General features: G+C 37.1%; 1 protein-coding gene across 1 annotated transcript in view; it reads left to right on the top strand.

Moving 5' to 3' along the window:
* Nucleotides 1–25,376, top strand: part of WDR70 (WD repeat domain 70) — a 133,392-nt gene that overhangs the window by 11,834 nt on the left and 96,182 nt on the right. Inside the window, exon 6 of the mRNA XM_064642608.1 lies at nucleotides 20,932–20,991. Coding sequence (XP_064498678.1) covers nucleotides 20,932–20,991 — 60 coding nt within the window. The remainder of the gene's footprint in view (nucleotides 1–20,931; nucleotides 20,992–25,376) is intronic.

Genomic DNA, 25,376 nt, shown 5'->3' with positions numbered 1-25,376 from the left:
CAGCTTCTTTAGGAGCTGCTGGTACCACTTCTGTGTTTGAAGAGAGAACTATTAAGAGTGTGTGCTGGTTTAAAGGTAAACCAGCAGGGGAAATGAACTCAGCTCAAAAGAGAGTTTATAAGTCAGAATAACGATTTAATAAAATAATACAATAAGTACGATTATACAGACAAACAATTGGTTTTAACCCACAAACCCCAAATATATAACCCAGCACCCTGGGGCATGAACAGAGTGGTGTTCTTTGGGCCCCCTGAGTCCAAAGGAAAAGGACAGAGGAAAACCTGTTGGTGACAGTGGTGATTGCAGTCTGGTCAAGAGTGATGGTTGCAATCTGGTTGAAAAGTGGTGGTTGCAATCCAGTTGAGAGTGGTGGTTGCAGTCTGGTTGAGAGCGGTGATTTGCAGTCTGGTTGAGAGCGGTGGCCTGCAGTCTTCCTCTGGATCCCAGGAGTGGTTAAAAAGGTCCCAAGACTCCAAGATTATATATCCTCCAGTTCAGGCAGGAATGCTCAGTACCTCCCCCTCAGGGTGGGGGGTTCCTTAATGGGCGTGAGGACAAGAGCAACTCTTATCTCACAGGCCTCTTAGCACCTAGTTTATAGCCTGAGGAGTCAGGCTCTATGTGCAGATGGTGTAAATGGTTCAATGGTAACAGTTTCTGGGAAATGGCATGGAAGGCTATAGAATACACAGTTTTGGGTTACACCCATCCAGTGATGAACTGGTCTCAGCTGTCCTAACTAGGACAGAGTGAAGGAAAGTGTTCTTCATCTCAGGACCAGATATACTTTGGCTGCAAACCTCCCACCCTTGGAACATGGGATCCTCATGCAACCCTTGATTTCTTTATAGTCAGAACATTTTGTGGAAGCTAATGTCCTCTACTGTCCTTAGAGGGGGTGTAGAATTGATTTTTTTTTTCCTGCAAATATGTTTGAGGCATGGATAGCCTTGAGACTGTCCAATTCTGTGACCTACGCCTTAAGAAAAACAATAAAATCTAAATCTTTCTGAGGACATATTCTGCATGTGCATCTCAGTTACAAGACTGTACTTTTGGTATAGTATTATTTAACAAGAATGAGTAGTTGGAAATGTTGGGAAATTCTGTTCATCCAATGATATATGAAAATTCAATCCTAGATATTACTTTCTTTACTTCCAGTAGAAGTTGGGATATTTGGAGGTGAAGATACTGAAATTAGTTTATTCTTTGAGAACCTAAAAAGCTTACAGACAAGAGAAAGTAGTGACTACATCTTTACATGATGCTTCTTTTGGCAGTTGCAACAAATTTCAAATATGCTTTTAAAAAGAAGCACAAATAGCATATTGTTTCCATCAGTGTTAGAATATATAAAAAATTTTAAAATTTGGCAAGGGAGCTAACAGCAATGCTCACACTGTATTTGACCTTGTTGGCATTGCTGTGGAAAACATAAATGGGAGATAGCAGGTTCTCTTTTTATCTGGCATGTGAGGGGTATCTTTCTGAAAAGTTGTTTATGCTCTAAGCAGAATAATGAGTAATACAGGTATAGAAACTCTTGCTTGAATCAAGAGGAAAATGAAGTGGATGATAACAAGTATTTGAAATATTCATGGTGAGGGTGAATAAATAATTTAAAAGGGTTGTATTTGAAGGAGGAGTGTAAGTGACATGCAGTTACACTTCCTCTCCAAAACAAGTATTCACAGGATTTTTGATGAAGAACTGATTTATGTTAAACTGTTGGAACTGCAGACTGCTCCAATGGAATCCTTGGAGAGCCATTTTCTTGACACTAGCAATGTCTGCTGTTTGTTTAAAAGATGGCTTTGGATTTTTATGAATGTGAAACTACCATATATATTGTTTTACAACTGCTGCAATGGCATCTCTTATTTGCAGGTGGGCACTTAGCAGTGTACAGGGACTATACATACTTGATGCTAACAGTATCCAGATCACACAATAATCATACTGAACTTCTTTCCATTACTCCTGATTATCCTTTTTCTTTGTATTTTAAAACCTAGTAAAATTATTTTCAAATTATTAGGATCTTGAATAGTATTTTGCTGCCTTACCTTGTGTACTATTTATAAATGTTTATTTGATGCATTATAACTAGAGATTGATGCATGTTCATTTAACCAGATATTGTGGGAATATGTTAAGAATTTTTTCTGCTTTCCTTTCATAAACTAAAATAATTACTTTCTCCAGAGGAACTGAATAATCATAAAGAATCATTCATATGACTTTTTTATTAACTATAGCATTTCATGCTATAGTTCTCAGACTTTTGAAATGTGTTTAAAGCTCTTAGTTAGATTCTAGTGAGTGCATGTGTTGCTTTTGTAAACTATTAGTTCCTTTATGCTACTGGAAGTATTTTATTTTAATTTTGAACGTTATCAGTTTTAAAAGTGTTGGTTTTGTAGAAAAACTTTTTGAAATGTCTCAAAGTGCCTACTTAATGACAGATAAGATAAAGATTTCTTTTTCAGTTTTCTTCTAGGATCTTACATCTATTTATATGAGAACCTTAAGGTAGTCTAAAAGGTCAGGTGACTTAGATGTAGCACTTGGTTTTCAAGTAAAACAACATTACTTTGTTTAACAAAAGTTACTTTCATATCATAAGCATTATGTGCAAGAATAGCAAAAAGGTGATACATTATGTAACCTTTACTTCCCAATACAAAAGAAACAGTTCAGACAAGACCTTTTCTGTAGAGGTAGGGGAGCTCTCTCTTCTGTTTTCTAAAACAAGGCTTAATGCAAATAGCTCATAAATAATTATCTCATGAAGCTCAGGTTCATTCTTTGCTGCTGTGTCTGCATTGCAGTTATTACACGAGTTACCTGGATGAATCACAAGTTTAAGTTTGTCCGCATGAGATGCAGTCAGTGTTTGAGTTAAAACTTTCCTGTTTCTTTGATTCAGCTTAACCCTAGTACTGCCAACTAACATCAATACACTTTTTTTTTTTCCTTTCCTTCCCCAAAATTGCACAAGAGGGCAGTGAAAACACCATAGATCTCTAGCAGCCTTCATGGAACTTCTGGATGTCTTGCATAGTTTCTGCAACCCCCTTTAGCACCTATCTTGGAACCAGTTTTAAGAGTAAACAGTACAATGTCAAGGTTTTGGTTTGTATTATTTGGATGTGTGGAATTCATTGCAGTGAGCATTCTCGAGTGATGAAACACAAGGTCTTAAATCAGAGTTGAACTCAGTCACAGTGGCTGTTTGCAGTACAGAGGCCCCAGAGGTTATTTTTCATGTAATAATGAGTGTGAATGCAGGAAATAAATTCTGGAGCAGCTATAGAAAGTAGGAACTCACTTTTCTACACATGATCAAAACTTCTGTCATGGAAAAAATGGTTTTGAAGAGTTACATTATTCAATTAATTAATTCAGATCATATCTGGAATGAAAGCAAAAGCCAGAGTTCTAATCAATATGAATTGTTGGCATAGAAATGTTGGAAATATTTTGTTTCTAGATTTCTGGAGTTTCAGAACAAACAGTCTTGTGACAGGACAAATGCAATCACACTAAAAAGGGGTCTGTAAGTATGTTTCTGCTGCAGTGTTTAGTGACTTGGCCTTTTGTTGGGAATCAAATTAGAGGGACTTAAAGCCTCCTTGACTCGTCAGTGTACAACTATTCTAGTTCTCCCTATTCTGAAATACCAATTCCTTTGAATTAAAGACTTCAGTTTTCTCAGAATGCATACAAATTGTGTCCTTATTTTGCTGTTAGTCATTGTGTCCAGAAGACAGCTACCAAGAACAGGTGATGTATTCTCTGCATGTTATTGAACCTACATCTCTGAGCCTATTTTGAAGCCTGCCTTTATATTTAATGCATGTTGAGTAAATGTTGTTTGCAAATGTTGTGGTTGTGCTACACATATTGCAGGCACAAAGCAAATTTTGTAAAAATGCTGTGTTGATAGGATTGAACTGCTATTACTAGTTTTTTAGGAATTAGGAGTAGAAGATAAGATTTTATTCAAAAAATAAATTATGCAGAAATGTGGTGGCTGATGCAGATAGTTCAGTTGAAAAGGCATATCAGCATTGGTTTTAAAGAATAATTTGTGATTTCTTGGAAGAGGTAAACTCTCATTCTTCATATTGGGAATATTCTGAGCAGAAGGGGAAAACAGTGATTAATTCTTAAACTTTTGAACTGCATCTGAATGGCAACAATTATGGCACTTGAAAAAATTCTTCAACTGTTTTGAATTTTAGTGCACAACTTTGAAACTAGAATCTTTCAACATTTCGATTAAGAGGTAATGTAACATATATCTGTTAAGAGCTTGCTATGCTTTGCTTGAAATATGGATTGAGAAGAGTCATAGCTCATAGAATAATTACTGTTTCTCAGGTCAATAATCTTGCAAGTTTCATGCATCATATGGATTTATAGGTGTTTATCTACCTTTTTCTAACCAACCTGTTACTTAGGGTGTCTTGGAATGTGCTGTTCTCTGCAAAGAAAGCAAACTTACATATCAGGCTATAATCACATCTGGGGGCATCAGCTGGCTTTCAGTGCCATCAGATTTGTAACTTTTTTCAGTACAAATAGTCAGTGTATGTCTCTTGCAAAGCTAATGTAATGAAGAAACTGCTCTTGTCTTAAGTATAAGAATAAAGATATTTCTCAGTGATATTCCTTCTTAGGTACATTCATTACCTTTTCTACTGGGTACCAAAATGTCAGAAATAGAAATTCAGAAGAAAAAATAACTAGCTTAATCATCCTCAGTGTCTACAAACTGCACATACTTGTTTTATAAGATCACTGTGATACAGAGTGCTGAATCATTCTGAAGACAACCCCTTCTTGGTTTTCAGTGTTAAGCCTTGGTCTTTATGAGCATTCTGTGCCATTTTAGGTGCTTCAAGACCATCTAAAAGAAATTCTTTTATCTCCGTTAATTTTTCCTGTGGAAAATATTAAAATTCTCCCATGTGCTAGTTGCTCTTTTTATATCACTCATGTATTTTTTATACATTTACTTTTCCTCACATTTAAAAATACTGTCTTGTTTGGATGACATTCATGGATGTGCAGGCATACAAAGTAAAATGTTGAGTCACATATCAGACTGTGATAATTTTTGACTGATTAAAAGTGTATCATCCAAAACTAAATTCTAGAAATAACAGAGCAAACCTCACAGTATATTTCGATAGAAAATAGTTTAAAAATTCTGTCATAGATTTCTTTTCTGTCAACGGAATTATAATAACTTCGTTTATTTTAACTTGGCAGTTATTACATTTCATTTTGCAAAGTCCTTCAGAGTTGTTCCTCTGTTCTGTGATTAAATGCTACCTTATCTAGCATTGGTGAGGACAGCCAGTTGTTTTGGGGCTTTTGTTTTGTTTTTTTAGTCCGTGACAGACCTGTACTCTGTCATAATTGCTAGTTCTTCCTAAGGTGCCTTGTAGGGGTCAGGCATTCTGTTGATCCTTCTGTCCCCTTCTTGCTTGTATCCATATCTGTGGTGACTCTGTTATATTTTTCTCATTTCTCTAAAGGAATCTTTCAAAAATAGATTTTGAAAATAACAGATGTTTATATTTGCATTGTGACTGTGCAAGCCTGTAAATAATAGAGTAATAAAGGAAGTTTCTGCATTTGACAACTGCATTTGACAAGGCAGTTCCCTTCAATAATTTCTAAATTAATGGTGTAAATAGTGCTAGGCTTAGTCCAGTTGCTGTCCATAAAATATTTTTCTTATGGAAGGCAATTATGAGATATTGAATAGACAGTGAATTTATGAGAAGGCCTGATGGTAGTTTTCTGTGATTTCTCAAAGTGGTGTAGTCCAAATGAGAAACTGCAATCAGTGTTTCAATGCAGAATGACCAGTAGTAAAATAATTCAATGCATTTTCAGCAAAAATATTAACTCCCCTGAGTAAAATGAATGTCACTAAATCTAAATTAGTTATAACTATGCTATTTTAAATGCTGTTTTAAATGAGCATCTGCTCAAATCACATGATAGTATGAAAACTAGTCCTATCCTGTAAAAAAATTAATAGTTGTCAGCTGTAGTTTAACTCTGTAATTTAATACAATTTACATTAGTTTACCTCTTGAGAATTGTCTCGTAGTGTAGGACCTAATGGAAGCTGCACCTCTGTCTGATACTTTTAGGGAGTAGCCTCATGATGGACTCTGCAACCAAGTTTGAGTGGGTGGGAGAATGTCATAGAAATTACCCAACTTCTCTGGCGAAATTTTGCATCTGGCTGCATCTTGTGTGGGACGGGTGTCTGAAGAAGAGTTAATGTTACTCTAAGTAATACTCTTAATTATAGAAAATTTCCATACTGAGAAGTATGGAGAGAAAAAGATACTGAAAATGTGGGATGGCAGAGATTCAGGTTTCCTTCTGATGGTTATGGATTTATCAAACCTCCTTGCTTTCCAATATAGTAAGAAGATTTTTTTTTTTCTGGGGTCAGCCTTGGCACTTCCTTTTTGTTCACCTTTTTGGAATATTAGTTAGTGATATAATATTTTTTGGAGCATTTTAAACCTAAGTTATATAGGTGAGAAAATATCTCCATGCTATGTTTTTTCTTACTGTTACATAACCACTAATGTAATTGGCTTGTTTTCAGAATTAAATTGAGCAGGAGAAACTGGGTTTGGTTCAAAGCTGTTTGTAGATGTTGAAGTTTTTGTAGATAAAGAAAGTGAAATCAGGAGTGATTGAGACACAGATCATCTTAAAGAGAGATTGTTGGTGGGTTTAGGCTTTCTGTATTAGGAGATATGTCTTGCAGGTCAGGAATTGATACGAGACTCTGAACACATGTGCAAAATATTTGTATTTGGAATAAGTAATGTTTAATATCTTTAATCTGTAATAACTAATCTTTCGTCAAAGACAACAACACAGCTTTAGATTTTGTAGGGTTTTTGAAAACACAGCATGGCAGTCCCTGGCAATACAGTTCCTGACTTCACTCAGTGCCATTATTCTTGCTGAAAAGGCGTGCAGGAGAATCTCTGAGGCACACTGACAATAATCTCTCAGCCTGGCACTTTTACCTTGAGGACTTACTGTGTAAACGTTAGGCTTAACATACCATACCCTGTTGTAGTTACAAGTTCTGAGAAGGTCATCTCAGGTCTTTCATCCTTTGGGGTGGATAGGTTAAATTGCATGCAGTTCACATTATAGCTTATGGGTTATTTGAGTTCTTTAAGTGCAAGTTTGTAAACACTTGAACAGTAATTATCATCTTGGAACAAATACATAACCTTATGAAAAATTCCAGTGTTCTAGCCAGTACTCTCCCACTCCCTTTATTGTACAAAATTTTGATATGTAATTTGTATTTGCCCTGTCCCTGTCAGTATTAATAGGTACTTCTAAGCCCTTGATACCCCCAACCAGCTGCAAAAATCTATTTATATGCATTTGCTCACTCTTTCTAGCTTGTTCCCTTACCGATGGTCTATGCTACTGGAATTGTTTGGTATCATAGTGACTGTGAGGATTTCAGAATGCATGAATAACTTGTAATGGGTTTTAGTAATTTTTGTACATATCTGCGTCAAACTGATGATTGTGTTTCAAAAGCAGGATTCTTTTGTTTTCTCTTAATTCTGTATTACACTGAAATTCCAAGGGTAAGTGGTTCACAGGTAGGAACAACAACTTACCAAGTGTCAGAGTTTTCCCATTTTAAAGGTTTTCCCATTTTAATAGATTGCCCTACACAGTCATTTCTGAACTAATTGGTTTAGGAAGGGAGTTTCTTCCTGTCTATAGTGGTTTATCAGGATCTCATGAGAGGAACCTGAAGACAAGGGGTTGCCATCATTCTCTACCCAGAAGTCCATTCTTGCTCTCTCAGACTGGATATTACTTGGGATAACCATATGAAATGAGGATTCAGAAATGAAGGCCAGGTAAACCTTAAAAACGTGTAAAGAAAAGTGCTTTCAAGTGATCTGTATCTTGCACTTTGCATTTTTTTCTGTAAACAGAATAATGGCATTGAAAAACTCTAGGCAAAACAATCTGTTTTGTAAGCCTATCTACTGTCCATTTTGTGTGGCTTCCAAGAGGTAAATTCTTAAGAGGCCTGGGAAACAGTCAAGTGTAGGACAGCAGTAGGTGTTATGTGAGATAGCATTAGTTTCAGAAATAAACCATGTCATTTCATGGATCACACGTTCAAGGGGCGTGTCAAACATGAGGTTAATGTGAAGAATTCAGGCTTACAGAATGAATTCCAGAAACAGGAGTTAAATTCTGCCCAAGCGCAGCAAACTATGCAAAATTGGGAATCCTTGTTTTGGCTTCCATATTAGTTGTCTGGAAAATGTCCATAGCAAGGAATTTGAACAAATCTGAGCAAAAAATCTCGGACTGCATTTAATTCCAATTATTTTATGGGTCATATGTTCCTTCCCACCACTTCATCCTTTCCTGTGGAAAGCCAGTAAGTGTTTATAAGCTCTCTGCTTCTCTCATGCACATTTTTGGCTTATTTTGTACTTTTGTTTCTCTTTTGATAGAGCAGTACTTGGACTTGCTTATTACAGGGGAAGAACTGCTGGAGGATTTTTTTTAGCTTGCTTTTTTAATGGAAACAGTAGTTATGGAATCATGCATTCCCTAGGAACTCTACCAATCAGTCAGCCAGGAGGTATGGAATACCACGGGTCTGTTTTCTCAACAATAGCAAGATTGCGCTTGTAACATGAGCCTTATACGCAAAGCTGATTTTTTTTCCTATTGTGGTTTTTTTGTTTGGTTTTACATCCCTAGGGGATGAAGGCATGGAGAAGTGAAGAGCCCTCCCCTCTGCTAAGAAGGGTTTTGGGGTTTTTTGTGAATGAAAAGCTGGACACGACCCAGCAATAAATGCTTGCAGCCGAGAAAACCAACTGGGTCCTGGGCTGAATCCAAAGCAGTATGAGCAGCAGGTCAAGAAAGGGGATTCTACCCCTCTGCTCCACTCTAGTGAGACCCCACATGGAGCACTGCATCTGGGGTCCCAAGCACAGGAAAGGCTGAGAGTGTTGGGGTCTGGATAAGAGAAGGCTCGGGGGAGACCTTATTGCAGCCTTCCAGTATGTAAGAAGCCCCATAAGAAAGATGGAGGCAAACCTTTTAGCAGGGTCTGTGCTTATAGAACAAGGGGTAATGGCTTTGAGCTGAATTAGGGCTGATTTGGAGTAGCTATAAGGAGTTTTTTTACATGGAGGGTGGTAAAACCCTGGAACAGGTTAGCCAGAGAGATGGTAGATGCCCCATCCCTGGAAATGAAATTCAAGGGCAGTTGGATGGGGCTCTGAGCAACCTGATCTGGTTGAAGATATCCCTGCTCATTGAAGGGGGATTGGACTGGTTGACAATTACAGATTCCTTCCAACTCAAACTATTGGATGATTCTGTGTAACTAATAGGCATTAATAATGGTTTCTGTCTTGGTGAAATCTGAGTGGCTCAAATGAATGCACGAATCTACCATACTTATTCTTGTGTCGTTGTAGCACACGTGCAAGATGGGACATTTTATCCCATTTAAGACATACAAGCACACAAGCAATTGTCATGCTAAAAATTTCATAGCAGATATGTAGTCTGAAATCTGTAGTTCTTTATGTCTGTGGGCTGTGCTTTTCTTTCCGGACTCCTGCAAAGAAAGTAGTTGTAGAGTTTCATCTGAATATCTGAAATTTTCATCCTTGTACTAGATTGGTATGAGCTAAAGTTATATTGTTAACTGTCTACCATGACCAAGTTGAAGATCCATGTTGTTATTAACTTAGTTGAGATGGATTAATAAGTTTATTAAGTACATGATTAATAGTGACTTCATTTGAATCATATAATCCAAACTTAGATTGTAAAAGGAAGATGCTTCTTGCAACTCAAATAATCTTTGTATAGTATAGAGTATCTGCAGCAGCTCCTTGTGAAGATCAAGAAGCTTATTGAATAAGAAAAGATGTCATAGGTTGTATCTAATCTATATTTTCCAAATGTTATGCGGGAATTAAAATTGGTGAGGTCTTAGCATAATGTCGGTAAAAGTCTGTGAAATGAGGCATTTCAGTAAGGTGTGATGTTCTTGAATTTTTGCATTCTTTTTCCAACAGAATATTGTCTGTTGTCAAGACAATGGATCTTTATCTTAGTCTGGGTTAAAAAGTGAAAACATTGCTTCTGTATGCTCTTATTCTCAGGCTCCTTGAGGAATGACTATAATAAGTGTTGGATTTGGCTTGGGCATCATCCCACTGGAAGATGTGTTGTGGTCTTTGTTCTTTTCCTGTGTAACCCAGAACTGAGCAATACTGAATAATTACAGTTTGATTGCTTTGTAGAAATCAATGGCTCTCTGTCTAGTTGTGTGTCCTGTCAGGTTTAATTGTAATCATTTGGAATTTTCAGACTACATTACATGTATGGAAATCAGTATTTTTGACACAGTATACTGGAGGGGTCTTGACATATCTAGGTACTGTAGTAAGGCATACCATATAAATACATAGAAGACAAGCATGTTTCATAATTTTTATGAACATTTAAATTGATTTGATTTATGATTACAAATAAAACCAGGATATTCACACTGGTTACAGTTTTAACCTAGTGCTTAGTATTTGCCTTGAACATTTTGAAAATTATTTGCAGTGTTATTAGGCATCACAACAATTTTAGCAATCTGAGATACATCATCTGGCCATAATGCACTATCTTCCTCTGACATAAGCTTTAGGTAAAGGAATATACCTGAGTGAAGCATGGAGAAAGGTGTGTTTCTTCCAAGCATGGACCTTAAGTGCATACAATGTAAATGTATCTTTTCCTCTTTCCAGATGCATAGTTAAAGTCACTTAGCAATTTAGTCTCATGCCACATTACATAAAATTGTGCTCTATAAGAGAGATTAAATGTTAATGTTTTGAAGGTAATTTATGGGTGACGTGGGAGAATTAGTAATCGAAACAGTAATAGAATTGGAACCAGCTGTGGAAGCTACATAGGAAATTGTTCTTCCTTCCTGCAGTAACTTAGACATGCTGTAATTTTTAACCCTCACCCCCCTACCTTCACCCTGCAGTTGCAGATCTTCTTTGCATGAGTAGCTTGAGCTTACACACTTACTTTTAATTCCTTATCCTAATTATTCAGTAAGTTTGTAAACAGCTGCAGTCATTGTCACTGAGTGGGATGGTATGCATATGTAAATTTGTGCCTCTCAAGATCCTGCAGTAAACAGTTGAGTGAACACGTTTTACAATAACAGTTGAAGAACTGTTGAAAAGTACAGTCTTTGGACATCTCTTTTCCTAGAGCTGTGATTATTTAGATTTGCTGACTGTAGTGTGTTTGTTAAGAACAGGATCCCTGAGGAATTTGAAGAATTTCACCAACATTGCTGAATAAAGCGTTATAGCAGATTCCTTAAGATATTATTTACTCACATTTTTTCAGATGAAGAAACTGAGGTATGAAATAAATTGTCAAAGGTCAAGGATTGGTCAACACCGATGGTGTATTGTTTTAATTTTGGTCACTAAAGCATGTATAATTTAAAAGAGGTGGCTCACTAATGAGGTTGCTATTACACTGCTATGGAGGTTCTTCTTTGTATCATGTTCATGCTTATGAAATTCTATGCTAACATGTTCATCAGAAGTCTTTTAATGAGCATCAGGCTCTTTTATGACAAGAGAAAAAGTGCATTTTATTTCAGTTGTAGTAATCTCCATGTCTGTTTTAGACGGCAGTGCCAAATATTGAACATCTGTTGATTACATTGGCTTTTTAAGTTTTGATGAGTCCAGAATTAAAATCTCGAGTGTACTGCTGATGGACTTAATTCCATTGCTTATGAAGCTTGCAAAAGAAACTTTAATACTTATTCTACTGCATATATAATTTAAATATACTTCCATAGAAGTGTGTGTAACTAAAGTTGTTTTTTGCTGCATGAATTAGAAAGGCTTAATAATATCACTGACTTTTTAAATATATAGAGGGGAGGAATATTTTTTTGAAAAAAAAGTTTAAGTTTGTGCATATGTAGTTTCTAAATTATAAGATACTTCATAAATACTTTTATTTTAAGACAGAAGTTAAATCTAGTGAACAGTAAAGCCATTTCAAGCAGTGAAAAACATCTAAGTGTTCATGGTTTCTCTTGGTGAGTCAGGTGAAAGAACTTCATGCTTTTTTTTCTCCAAAGTTTGCCAAATGGTGATAATGATAAAGCATCTGTGTAGTTTAGATAAAACATGTTTTAGAGTAAGTTTAATGTAAATACTTATGTGAACTGGCTAGCAGGCTGAAAAGTATTATGTGTTAATGAATGTGAAGTTCAGTCTGGTTGTGCATCCTTTGTTTTAGTTTTGAATTCTTTCATGGGTGTCTTTTAGGGCATATTCCCTGTGGTAGAAATCCCATGTGGAATCTGTGGTACAAAATTCTTAGCAAGCTGAATGTAAAATATGTGAATGCATAAGTGAGGCCCTGTTGGCATCTGAACCAAACATTTGGCACTTCAGCTCCAGAAAGTTCACAATTATTTGTCCTTTCTGTTTTCATAATTAAGCTATTGTTTGGATACCTACCAACCAGAGTAGAGCTTTCAGAGTTTGTTTTGTTTCTCCTCATTGTCAGCTGATCTGTGGTTGTGTGAGCTGTTTAACTGTTTCAGAGTGAACGGACGTATTCCATTATATTAAAACAAAATACTCCATTCAACTCTGAAGAATAACCTTAAATAAGTATATGTCTGACTGGAAATGCTGAAGATTTTTTTCATTCTTAACATAAGAGGTAGTAGTAATTTTTTGTATTTTTTTTACTGTAGTAAAACTGTACCTTGACTGAACATGGGTGCATTTTGGTGGTATATATAGTTGCGCATACCATTTCAGCAAATATGAAGTGTTTATATTTATACACATTTGAAACTGAGAAGGTAAAGGTGAAATAGGTAGGTGGTTATGTGAGCAGAATGTAGCATATCTGAAGTATCACCAGAGTGCTCAGCTTAAGTAAATCAGTCTCCCAGAAACTGCAAAGGAAACTTGAAGGACTCCAGGCAATTTTAGATTTAAATCAGTTTTATCAACGACTATAACTTGCTTTAGAAGAGGCTCGAGAGAATTTCTCTGGTGTATATCATGAGAACAATTCCCAGATCATAAATATTAATATAAACTATGACTTCATAAATCAAGAACTTGTTAGAAATTTAGAAACCATCTGAATGAGATTTTAGAATCTAGATGAAAAACAGTAGCCTCCTGAAATCTATCTAAAACTGTCTCCCAGGAGACAGATCAGGCAGGTTTTTTGCTGTACTTTAGAAGTATGATGTTTATATCTAAAAAAGATATTTGCAAACATGCTGAGACTCTACTTGTAATACCTTTTCTAAACTGGTAAGCCATTGGTGTCTTTTCAGAAAGGGATGTGCCAGCAAGTGGCATGAAGAGGAAGAGGAGAATTAATTGCCTTTACCTGTTGTATCAGGGCACAGTCTCTGAATTACCATTTGACCCCTCATCTAATAAAATATGTCGTATCTGACTTAAAATAACATTAGAAATTTATTATTTTTAGGCAGTCATGTGCAGGACTAAAGATTTAATCTAAGGTCTTTTCCCTTGCTGGTTGAACCTGACAAAACACTCTGTTTCAGATCATAAAAAAAAAAATTTCACGAGTCTGTTAATTAGATGATGTTGGGAGAAGCTAGCCACAGTGACATTTCCATATTGAATAATCAAATTTACTTTCTGTAGACATTCAAAAGGAAGCTCATCTACTAGCAGCACCTCCTTAGTTCTTGAATGCACATTGGAGCAGTACCTTTTAGTTGAGTAAAGGAAAGAATAACATCTCCTTAATCTTACCGTACTTAAAACCAGAGACATAAGTTCTGTGCTGGTTTAACTGTTACCCAAATTAGAGTATAACTGGAAGCAAAGCATTTTGTAGGGCCCTTCCAGAATTTCTATTAATTTTGAAGGTTTTTTGCATTTGTCGTGTAGTTATGATTTATCTATGTTTTTCCATGAGCAACTGATATTGTGGGTGTTTCATGGAAATATCAGCCAAGATAATTCATAACAGTGTTTGCATGTTTTCCAGAATATTTTCCTTTATCTTTTTCAGACCAGAAATTTAGATAATACAGATGCGTAGGCCCTGATTCATTCAAGATAATCAAGACACTAATGTTAGGAATTTAGTTGCCTTGCACTTCCTGAATAATTAATGAAGAGGAGACATCTCCAAATGATTCCTTTTTTTGGTACTCTGATTCTTCTTGAGTTATCTGCTTGTTTTTGAAGGCGGTATTAGAAGTCTGAAGTAAGTGTTTTCCATATTTAGATATGTCACATTCAGAAACTCAGATTATATGAATCTGGGCCAAGCTGAGTTTAATAGCATGCAAGTTTGAATGAGAATACATCTGTCTAATCTAACACCTAAAAGAGAGGAAATTAAAAGTTGTTGAAATGTCCTTTCAAATCTGTACACTTCCTTCTGCATGGAAGTTTGTGGATAATGCACTCCTGTAAACTCAAAAATGTTTATGTTTTTCTATTTCTGTAGAACAGCATCTTACACATTTGTCACACTGTGTTTTTTCATACTCCATCTTTTGAGTGTACACTTGTGCAACCTTAGTGTATATCTTACACATTTATTTTCAGTTTAATTTGCAGAGGAAAATAATGAAATATTTTGACTTGGAAAACCTGCCTGTTTTACAGGTAATATGTTTTTAATCAGTGCATGATTGTGGAACCAAACATGCCATCAGTGTGTATTTGTTTGAAAAACAAGTTTAAAAAAGAACAGAAAAAATAAATTAGAACTCTTATTACTGCCTTCATCTTTCTCTGCTGTCATGGAAAATTCAGCTGGGTGCCTAACAGCTTAAAACATTTATCTAGTTTGAAAAGAGGAATGAGGCATGTTTTCTTCCAGATCTGTGAAATACTCCCCTCAACACCCTTTTATCTTTCTTCAAATAGTGTTTCAGACTCAATGTTGAAGAATGGAACAAGATTCTGTTCTCTCTGTTCATCATCACTAAAATACTCTCTTAGTTTTCTTCACTTTTACATCAGAATTGGACATTAGGTAGAAAGGAAAAAACTGCATGTTTGCGGGTCTGAGCTTAGTTCCAATACCAGGAGGTTGTGCGAATGTTTCACTGTGAAATTTTGTAGACTGTATAGATTTGTAAAACTTCTTTCCACTGCAGTGTTTTAGGTGATGTTTGAGAGAGAGTACTTGGACCCATAAACCAAACACATTTTGATAGAGGTATTAGCAAGCAACTACAAGCATGAGTTTGAAGCCTTCTGGTATTTGTATTAATATATTGTTGTAACTAGATATTGCAGTAGTTGAACTGGATTTCTGTGGTGGTCAAAATAAATAGTGGTTTACCTCCAGAATTCAGGGGTTTTCTGTGGTATTTTATCTGTCTAAACTTTACAGGCTGCCCAGGAAGGTCCTGGAGTCTCCCTCTCTGGAGACATTCCACACTCGCCTGGATGCATTCCTGTGTCACCTGCTCTAGGTGACTCTGCCTTGGCAGGGGGTTGGACTAGAGACTCCTCAGAGATCCCTTCCAACCCTTACAATTCTGTGATTCTGTGAAGAACTTGTGGTGTTGAACTTTCTGCTTTGGCAAGTACTGTGTTAGAAATCCCATCCTTTCTGTTGTGATTGGTTATGAGTTTTCTGCTCATGTTTTTATCCTTAAAATCTCTTAAGAATGTTTTCTTTCAGTACTTTACATAATTTACAGCATGAACATTTTTATTAGGAGATCTTACATTTCTCTTTTTAACGCCTCCTGTTACACTTGATTACTCCTTTTTAATTGTGCTTATTATTTTGAACTCTTTGCTGGAGAAAATGGAAAAGATAAAAATCTGGTAGTATCAGATCACAAGGTAGATTGCAGCACTGTTAGTCTGTGTGCTGGTGTCAAAAAGGAAAGCCTTTTGATGAATCTCAAACTTTCCTGTTCTCCCCAGCTTGCCCGACAGCAGAGTGGCATTTGCTTTTCCCTGCAGTACAGTCATTTTGGATGGGAAGAAAGTAGGCTTTAAAAAAAAACTTGAAAGAAAACATGAACATGAGGTATTTAAACAAAAGGCATGAAAATAGAAAGTTCTTTTTTCATAATTGCCAGGAGGCCTGGGATTTGGGTGATTAAAACTGCAGGAAGTCCTTTTTTGAAGAGTTGGAAATGCTGCAGTTTTTTAAATAGATGGAGGTAATTCCATCACCATTTGTTGCTAGGATCTGTTGTATCCCTTCCACTTCCACCAGCTATTCCTGCTGCCTATTTAGGACCACAGGCCTTTCCATTTGTCTTCAAGTAAGGCAGCAATTATCAGTGTCAGACTGCCTCTGTGAAATTTGTTGTTTAACCAGAAATGGAGAAGTCTCTGTAAAGTGTAGCTCTTGCCTCCTCCTCATCGCTCCTGCCCATGAACAGACAGCATCTTCCCTGTGGAATATACCAAAACAGACACCCAAAACAGTAGGTTGTGAGTGTTTACAACCTGCAGCAGAAGGGTTTTTTTAGTATAGTAGAATCATAGAATCATTGACTGGTCTGGGTTGGAAGGGACCTTAGTGGTCATCTAGTTCAACCCTGCTGCCATGGGCAGGGACACATTCCACTAGACCAGGTTGCTCAAAGCCCCATCCAACCTGGCCTTGAACACTTCCAGGGATGGGTCATCCACAACTTCTCTGAGCAACCTGTTCCAGTGCGTCCTCAATCTGATAGTAAAGAATTTCTTCCTAATATCTAACCTAAACCTACCCCCTTTCAGTACACATGTCCTTCACATGTCCTTGTGAAAAGTCCCTCCAACTTTTTCGTACTGGAAGGTGCTATAATGCTTCCATGTAGCCTTCTCTTCTCTCTGCTGAACAACCCCAGTGCTCTCAGCCTTTCTTCACAGGAGAGGTGGAAGTGCTCACCTTTTATTTTAAGCAGTTGTAGTTTTACATTTTTTTCTCCATGTTGTGCCATAGCTTTACTGTTACAAATGAGAAGTCTTTTCAAGTTTCCAGGAAGCCAGTGTTTTGAGAGAGAACTGAGAACAAAGATATGGAAAGTTGTATTTTCTTCCAGGGCCTTGAAATCCTCAGAGAATGCAGGATCCTTTATATGGAATCTTAAGACAATTGCAAACACACACAAAAAAAAAAGAGTGCTTTATCTGTAAATTGTAGTCCTGTGAGTACCCAGAAGACTTCCTATTTAAGGGCCCACTGTGTGGAAGATTACCTATAGCTTGCAAGTTTCTCTGTACAGTATAATTTCCATGTGGTGATATACAGACCTCTGCAAACAGAGCAGTAGAGCCTTTTTTAGGCTTAAATGCATCATTCTGCCTTTCTCTGGTTGGGCCATGAAACGGTGAATCATTTTGGTTTATTTGATTTTTTGGTTTTGTCTTTGAGTTTTCTCAAGAGATATTGGAGACACTGACCTAGTTTCAGCCCCTGGTGTCTAGTGGCATATTTTCTGACTATTGCCTGAGGATAAGGAAGCTCCCAAAGGAACAAGTGAAAAAAAAATCCACGATATTTACTGACAGTGGTGCAGTAAATAGAAGTGTGTTGTCAGGCATAGGAGTTTTAACAGTCAACTATGTCTGGTATTCCCTGAATAAAATGCATCTGCATGCTGCAGATGTGATGCTGAGTTGCAGTGTCCCTTTGTGGAAATTGTTCTAAAGGTGAGACTTTTCATTTTTGAGAAAAACTTTGAGCTCCTAGAATACACTATTTCACAGATTTAATATGTATTAATCTTTTGTAAACCAGGGAATTGAGAATTTTTGTAAAAATATTAAATTTGCCAACACCATGACAGTTTCCTTTGTTTCTGCTGAAAGAGAAATTTAAAATATTAAAACATTGTCTTTTCCTGATATGGTTTAAAATGAAAACAACAATAACAAAAAAGCTCCCACAAAAATCCTGTAAAGATTTTATTTCCTCTGGTTTTAATTACAGTACAAATTTTGCAGAACAAGGGTAGTGAAATAATAGAATCAGTTTGTGTAAACTTAACATCTGAAGTCCAAGCAACAAGTCCTGGAAGGGCAGGTACACTTTGGACAAACTCTAGCTATTAATTTTCTTCAGACTTACAGGAATATTCCTGTATACACACTACCTGGATGTTCAAATCAGCATGAATATATTAACTATATTTTCTTTTTTGTGTGTGGAAAAAAAAGGATTTTAGGCATTCTTTATCCTTGGGAATATAATAACTGGAGAAGTGATAGTTGCATCTGATTATCTTGTGTGCATTGTGTTGTAGCAGGTTAGAGATCCTTATATCATTCTGAGTTATTTAAGGAAGTTCGTAGTTAACTAAAATAGAATAAACCACCTTGTTTTTTTTGTAAATGTTTGGCTAATTTGAAGATGTTATGCCAAGATATGTTCCTGGATGTTATCTTAATTTTTTGTTTTGAATAGTCTAAACAGTTACTTTAACTGTCAGCATCCCTTGGACACTGCAGAGCTTACACCACTAGCAGTCACCAAATGTCTGACTTTCAGGCTCAGGCTGTTTGATTTATCAGGTGGCAGAATGTATTCCTATCTGTTCTTCTCCTGTAAAGATAAGTAGCCAGAATAGTGTTCAACATAAGTGTGCTGTAAAGCAAAAATGTTTTTACGTAAGTGGTTCACTCTTCTCATGCAAAAGGGAGTTTAATTACTGTCACCTGAAGGAGCTAGCAATTAAAGTAAGTTTGTTCTAGCTCATTTTGTTTATTAATAAATTAATTTTTTTCTTTGAATTCTTGAAAGAACTCTTGAAGTGGCTAAGATACCCTCTGAAAATTAAATTCAGTGCTGACACAATACAGACATACAATACCTACCTTTGTGGTAAGCTATATGAAATGAAAAACTTTATAATATTCCCATGCAGAAAAAACAACTTTGCGCTGATTAGGAATGATCAAAATGCTGTTTCTCCTTCCAGCAACAGATGGTTTCTGTGAAAGCCTTTGATTCACAGAAATAGTACCTCTTTTGTTGTGGGTGAGGGCAGAATGAATCTTGGAAGCTGTTTGTTTCCTTTTCACACTTCTGCTTTTGTGGAATGTGCTTAGATGACAAGTATAGGCGGGCAGTGGCTCTTGAGCAGTTTTTTTCATCCCAAGACTAGCAATGCCAGTTAATAGTTCAGGGAATGATGAAGCATTGAAAACCTTTGTCCATGTGCTTTATAGGGTCACTTGAACGATAAACTCAGTTTTCATTCTCACAGTTTCACTTGGGAATTTTGAGTTACAGTGGTTTATGGAAGTGTCACTTAATGTCACATGGGTTATACCTTTCAGGATCTCATGTGTAGCTATTTGTAAACCTTTACTGATACCTTGAGGTGGGCTGACCTTGGCTGGATGCCAGGTGCCCACTATGCTGCTTTATCCCTTACCTTCTCAGCAGGAGCGGGCTGGGAAAAGAGAGTAAGATGGAAAAAATCTCATGGATCAAGATAAAGGCAGTTTAATGAAGTAAAAGCAAAGGCTGCATGTGGAAACACAGGAAAACAAAAACTGTATTTTCTACTTCCCGTCAGCAGGCGAGGTCTTGCCCCTTCCCAGCGGGGTTTCAGTGTGCAGAGTGGTTGCTCTGGAAGACAAATGTAATAATGAGTGCGTGCACACACCCGACCACACCCCTGAGCTTTCACTGCTGAGCAGACACCCTGGTATGGAATGTCTCTTTGGTTAGCTTGGTTCAGCTGCCCTGGCTGTGTCCCCTCTCCAGATCTTGCCCTCCCCCAGTGTACTGGCCCTTGAGTGGGGATATTGCAGGCACGGCCTTGATGCTGTGTGAGCCTGCCCAGCAGTGCCCAACACACTGGTGTGTTACCAGCAGCTTTCTGGCTCCCAACACACAGCACAGCACTGTGAGGGGCTGCTGTGCAGAAAGTTAACTCCACTCCGGACAGATACAGTATGTACCTTTTAGGTGCATATATGATTTCCATGCCAATATTCTAGGTACCCTTCAAACACCTGTGACTATTGGGGTTGTGTGCACATGTGAAAACAGAGGGTGTGAGTCTTATGCTGACTCATATCTCTGTATGTATGTGTGAAAAGAGAAAGAAATTATACAATGGTTTTAGGAATGAGAGCTGTTGTTAGTGGGAAGAAGTAAAGTTTAGAAGAAGGGTAGGTGTGGCTAAACCAAAGAGAGTGAAAGTTTCAGTTTTATCAGAGAAATAAAACTGATAGAACTAATAAGGAAGATAAAACAAGAATAAAGGAAATCAACCTGATGCCACAGAGAGTCTTCCTGTGAAGCATTAAAATAGCAAGGAGATTTGCAGAGATAGGTAAGGGAAGAGATATAATCTATAATATAAAGCGTGCTTAAAAATTATTTGAAAATCAGACCTTAGCAACAGAAAATTATAACAAAGATATCAAGAGGATAGATTGTGTCTATTTTAGGAAACTTGAGTGGTACCAGATAAATAAGCATTTTGAGAGTAATGTTTCACATGACCTTTGTAGAAACTTGCTCAAAAGTAGTTGACTAATTTCAGTGCATTTCTTTCTGTGTGAATTAATGTTTTCTAAAGAGGAAAAAAAATAATCCTGCTTTTGTCTTACAATGGTGTAATTTTTTTAAATATTATTCCTCATATTTTTAGGGGTATATCCATGAAAATAAAAATATGAAATCAGTGTCTTGTTTATGACTTTTTCCTCCTCGTGTTATGGCTGATGTGAGGGAAAGCTTTCTTACTTTTGCATGTTTATTACATTAGTGGGTTTTTTTGGTGATAGCACTATTTTCACAGAGGTGAATTTTCTTCTTTTCCAGAACCCTGTCAAGAAAATTCCAGATTCACATGAAATTACACTCCAACATGGAACAAAGACAGTAAGTGATAACACATTTTCAACACTCTGTGCTTTTCTAGAAGTATCAGTCTATGAAATAAGAAATACTGATTATCAGATGAAGTTCAAAGCCAAATTTTTTCCTTAATTCGTTATTTTAATCTATGTCTTTTCTTAGTGCAATTGAAGTTTCTTATAATAACCCAAATATAGCTCCATTTGACTCAACTGTAATCTCATATTCATCATTATGCTTTCTGTAATTGTTAGAGTTTCTCTTCTAGGCTAGACCTTCCTAATGTTGACCTGGGTCTAATCTGGACCTTCCTTTGGTCATGGATTTAAAAGAGAATGTTATTGTCAAAGTTTCTAAGACTTTGCAGCTGAGTACTTCATTCTTCTTGAATCTTTCAGTGCCTTTTATGCACCATTCTCAGTTTCTTGAAACCTTGTTCTTCCTTGTCTTTGACTGCATCTTTTCTCCAATATTATCTGCACTATTTCTCCAATATTATGGCCAATATTTCTCCTTCGTTGTCTTTTAAAGAACCACTATAGGTTCCAACTAGGAACTATAATTTCTTTGCTCTATATGTTTTATCTCTGAGTAATCTCATCTTCTAACACAAATTCAACTGCTTTTACGTGCTGATTGATAGAATACCTGTTTTTATAGAATGGAATTTTTTCATTGGCCATGAAAAAATTCCAATCTGTTCCCCAGTCCTTTCACTGTATTCTTCATTCGTCATTAAAAAAGATGCTGCTGCTACTCTCTTCGGTTTGGTCCATGATAAAGGCTTTAATGAGAAAATAATACTAGAATCTCTTTTATTGTTATTACATTCATGTGAAAGCATTGTCAGCTAGTTAGTAGAAATCTTACTCATGTTGTTCATGAGAATTTTTTTTTAGGGAGGAGAAGAAAGAGAAAGGAAAGAAAAACAAAGCAATTATTTGAGGAAAATGCTTTTTTGTGATGTTTTAAACAGTCTTAAGAAAGGTATATGTGTATGTTTCCTTTATTCAATTTTATATAATTAATATGATCACAGACTCACTAGTTTTCCATTCAAAAATATTAATAAATATTTAAAATAATAAAATTATTGAAGTAACATAAATAAAAATAAAACAAGTATTTATTAGTTTATATTTTGGATTTTTAACAATTGATTTCTTAATATTTATCAGGCATTTAAAAGGAATTTTCTAGGAGCTTAAATTTAACAGGAAAGATGATTTTTTTTAGTAAGCTTTCAGAAATATAATTTTTTTAGAAGAGTCTATTCAGTAATCTGGCATCAAACTTTGTGGTCTGTCTTGAAGTGTGGAGAGGTGATAAGACTTACCCATTTGCTTTATCATAGAGCTAGGCATACAGAAGTAGAGGGAAAAGAGGAAAGAAGTAACAAGTGTGATATAAATTAGAATAGAAAAGTGTTCACTTTTGAGACCTGTAAAAGATGTGTTGTATTGCGCTAAACAGAGTGGATTTTTCTACATACAGTGCATGCAACTTCATTGCATACTAATTTCTATGAATACTATGGTCTACAGAGTAAGACTGACGGAGAGATAGACAACAGGTTAGCAAAGGCATACAGTGCTTTTGGAAAATTCCAGAAAAGAGTATGGCGTAATAAACACTTGAAGAAAAGTACCAAGATCAGTGTTTGCAGAGCCATAGTGTTGTCTACTCTCTTGTATGGTTTCGAATCATGGGTCATCTACCGCCACCACCTGTGCCTCTTAGAACGCTTCCATCAACGCTGCCTCCAAACAATCTTAAACATCCACTGGTCAGATTATGTGACCAATACATCTGTTCTAGAACAAGCAGCAGTCACAAGTATTGAGGCCATGTTGATGAGAACGCAGCTGCGCTGGGCAGGGCACGTCTCCAGGATGAAGGACCACCGCCTCCCTAAGATCCTGCTCTATGGTGAACTTCCCACCGGCTGCTGCAAGAGAGGAGCCCCGAAGAAAAGATACAAGGACTCCCTGAAACAACATCTCAGCCTTGGCCGTATTGATCACCATAACTGGTCTACTCTGGCCTCCAATCGGGAGGCCTGGAGACACACCATCTATAACGCAGCTGTCTCCTTTGAGAACACACGCAGGATCACTCTCGAGGAGAAAAGACAATGCAGAAAGAACCGTGTTCTGCAGAATACACCATCTAAAGAGTTTCTACTGTGCCTTTTGCAATCGGATATGTCTGTCTCGTATTGGCCTCATAAGTCACCAACGTGCCTGTAACAGATGTGGATAGAGCCTTCCCAAATCTTCATTCGCGAAGCCTAGCCATGTTACGATCTGCAGAGTAGTGTACTAGTGCAAACCAGTTTCCCATTTTACATGTGACAGTAACTGCTTCTGCAGTATGTTTCTTGAATACATGTCCTAACAAACTTCGTTAGGTAAAATGTTTTGAATTATATTTTGCTATATTAAAGCAGTAAATCTTTTCATAGCTTCTTAAAGAATAAGCTCATGTTCTTTCTAACTGAAAAGCTTTGTAAAGTGGAAGTTTCTTTTTTGGAAGATTTCTGAGGTATTTTGACTGCAGGAGAATGGAGCTGTCATCACCTACAACAGAGATGAATTGTCATGTGGGGGTATATATAGAACAGTTGGATTAGACTGGATGCAGTAGATGAAACATATCCTTGAAAAAAAGCACTCTTCTGTGGAAGGGCTATCTTTTTGGGGTTTTTTGTTTGTTTTAGAATAGTGAAACTAATTACTTGTGAGCCTAGACACTCATAAGGATGGGAGCAACTTTGTATCTTGATTTCGGTGTTTCACCTTAATGTTTTTAAATACAGTTGTCTCATTATGTTCATACAGTGTACTGTATTTCAGCTAAACTTATGTATACCATCTGTACCTCTTCAATCTAGTGAATGTGGATTTGATGATGACTCTATTCCTGTGCAGCTGAGAAGTCTCAGAAAAGATTTCCCAAGCTGGAGAGCCTTTCCAGAAACCTGATTAATTTCCCGGTTGTCTTGCTTGTACAGAATAATAGGAGTTACTATTCCCAGTGAAACTTCAGAGATATATGTATATTTTTTTTCTCCTGGCACATTTTATATATAGGTGGGTATGAGAAAGAATATATAATCAGAAGTATTCTAAGCATTTTGCTTTCTGTAACATCTCAAATCACAGCTACTCCCTCATGTAGTAGTTATTGTAGAATGGAACACTTGAGTGTTGTGATTAATCTGGAGATGCCCAGTTTTCCTGCATGTCAGAAATCATGAATGAAATGACTGGGGTTCAAAGTTTCCATTGAAGTTGTAAAAGGGGCGAATATTTTTTTTCAGAAACACATAAGAGGTTACATCCATTTCATTTGAAAATCAATTATGTGATGGTGACATAGTCACTATGTGGAGTTTAATGTGTTCTTAGGGATAGCACAAAGCATCACATTTGAACATTTCATTTACGGAAATAAAAAGACAAATATTGAACCTACTCACTCTTGTATGTATTTTTGGGGACACTGCATTAGGGCATTTGATCATCTTTTGCATTCTTTAGAATAATGAGGTTTTAGACTTTATGTAAAAGATAAGATTTCTGCAAGTGAACGCCTCTGAATTAGAATGCAGGACATTTAGGTTAAGGAGGAGTCAAATGTCTCGTGCATGGGAGCATCATTTCTGCCACATCTTGGTTTCCTTGAAAGTACTATTTTCAAACTGTTGGCTGTACGAGAGCATTTTATGTTTGAAATACTGTGAGGTACCTGTGTTACAGAATCACAGAATATTCTGAGTTGGAAGGGACCCACAAGGATCATTGAGTCCAACTCCTGGCCCTGCACAGGACTATCCAAGACTCTCCAAGAATCACGCCATGTGCCTGAGAGTATCGCCCAAACATTTCTTGGACTCTGTCAGGCTTGGTGCTGTGACCACTGGGGAGCCTATTCCAGTGCCCAACCACCCTCTGGGTGAAGAACGTTTTTCTAATATCCAACATAAATCTGTCCTGACGCAACTTCAGGCCATTCCCTCAGATCCTGTCACTGGTCACCACAGAGAAGAGATCGGTGTCTGCCCCTTCACTTTCCCTCATGAGGAAGCTGAGGAGTCTCCCCTCAGCCTCCTCTACCCGGGCTGAACAGGTGACCTCAGCCCCTCCTCATACAGCTTTCTCTCCAGACCGTCCACCATCCTAGTTGCCCTCTTTGGACACTCCCTAATAGCACATGTATTTGTTATGTTGTGGTGCCCCAAACTGCACAGAGAACTCGAGGTGAGACTGCTCCAGTGCAGAGATGAGTGGGACAATCCCCTCCCTTGACCAGCTGGTGATGATGGGCTCGATGCCTCCCAGGACACGGTTGGCCCTTCTGGCTGCCAAGGCACTGCTGACTCATGTTCAACTCGCCATTGACCACGA

Source organism: Pseudopipra pipra, chromosome Z (genome assembly GCF_036250125.1).
Source record: "Pseudopipra pipra isolate bDixPip1 chromosome Z, bDixPip1.hap1, whole genome shotgun sequence".
Lineage (NCBI taxonomy): Eukaryota > Metazoa > Chordata > Aves > Passeriformes > Pipridae > Pseudopipra > Pseudopipra pipra.
Note: the sequence above shows the minus strand (reverse complement) of the source record. Positions and strands in the feature narration are given on the sequence as shown.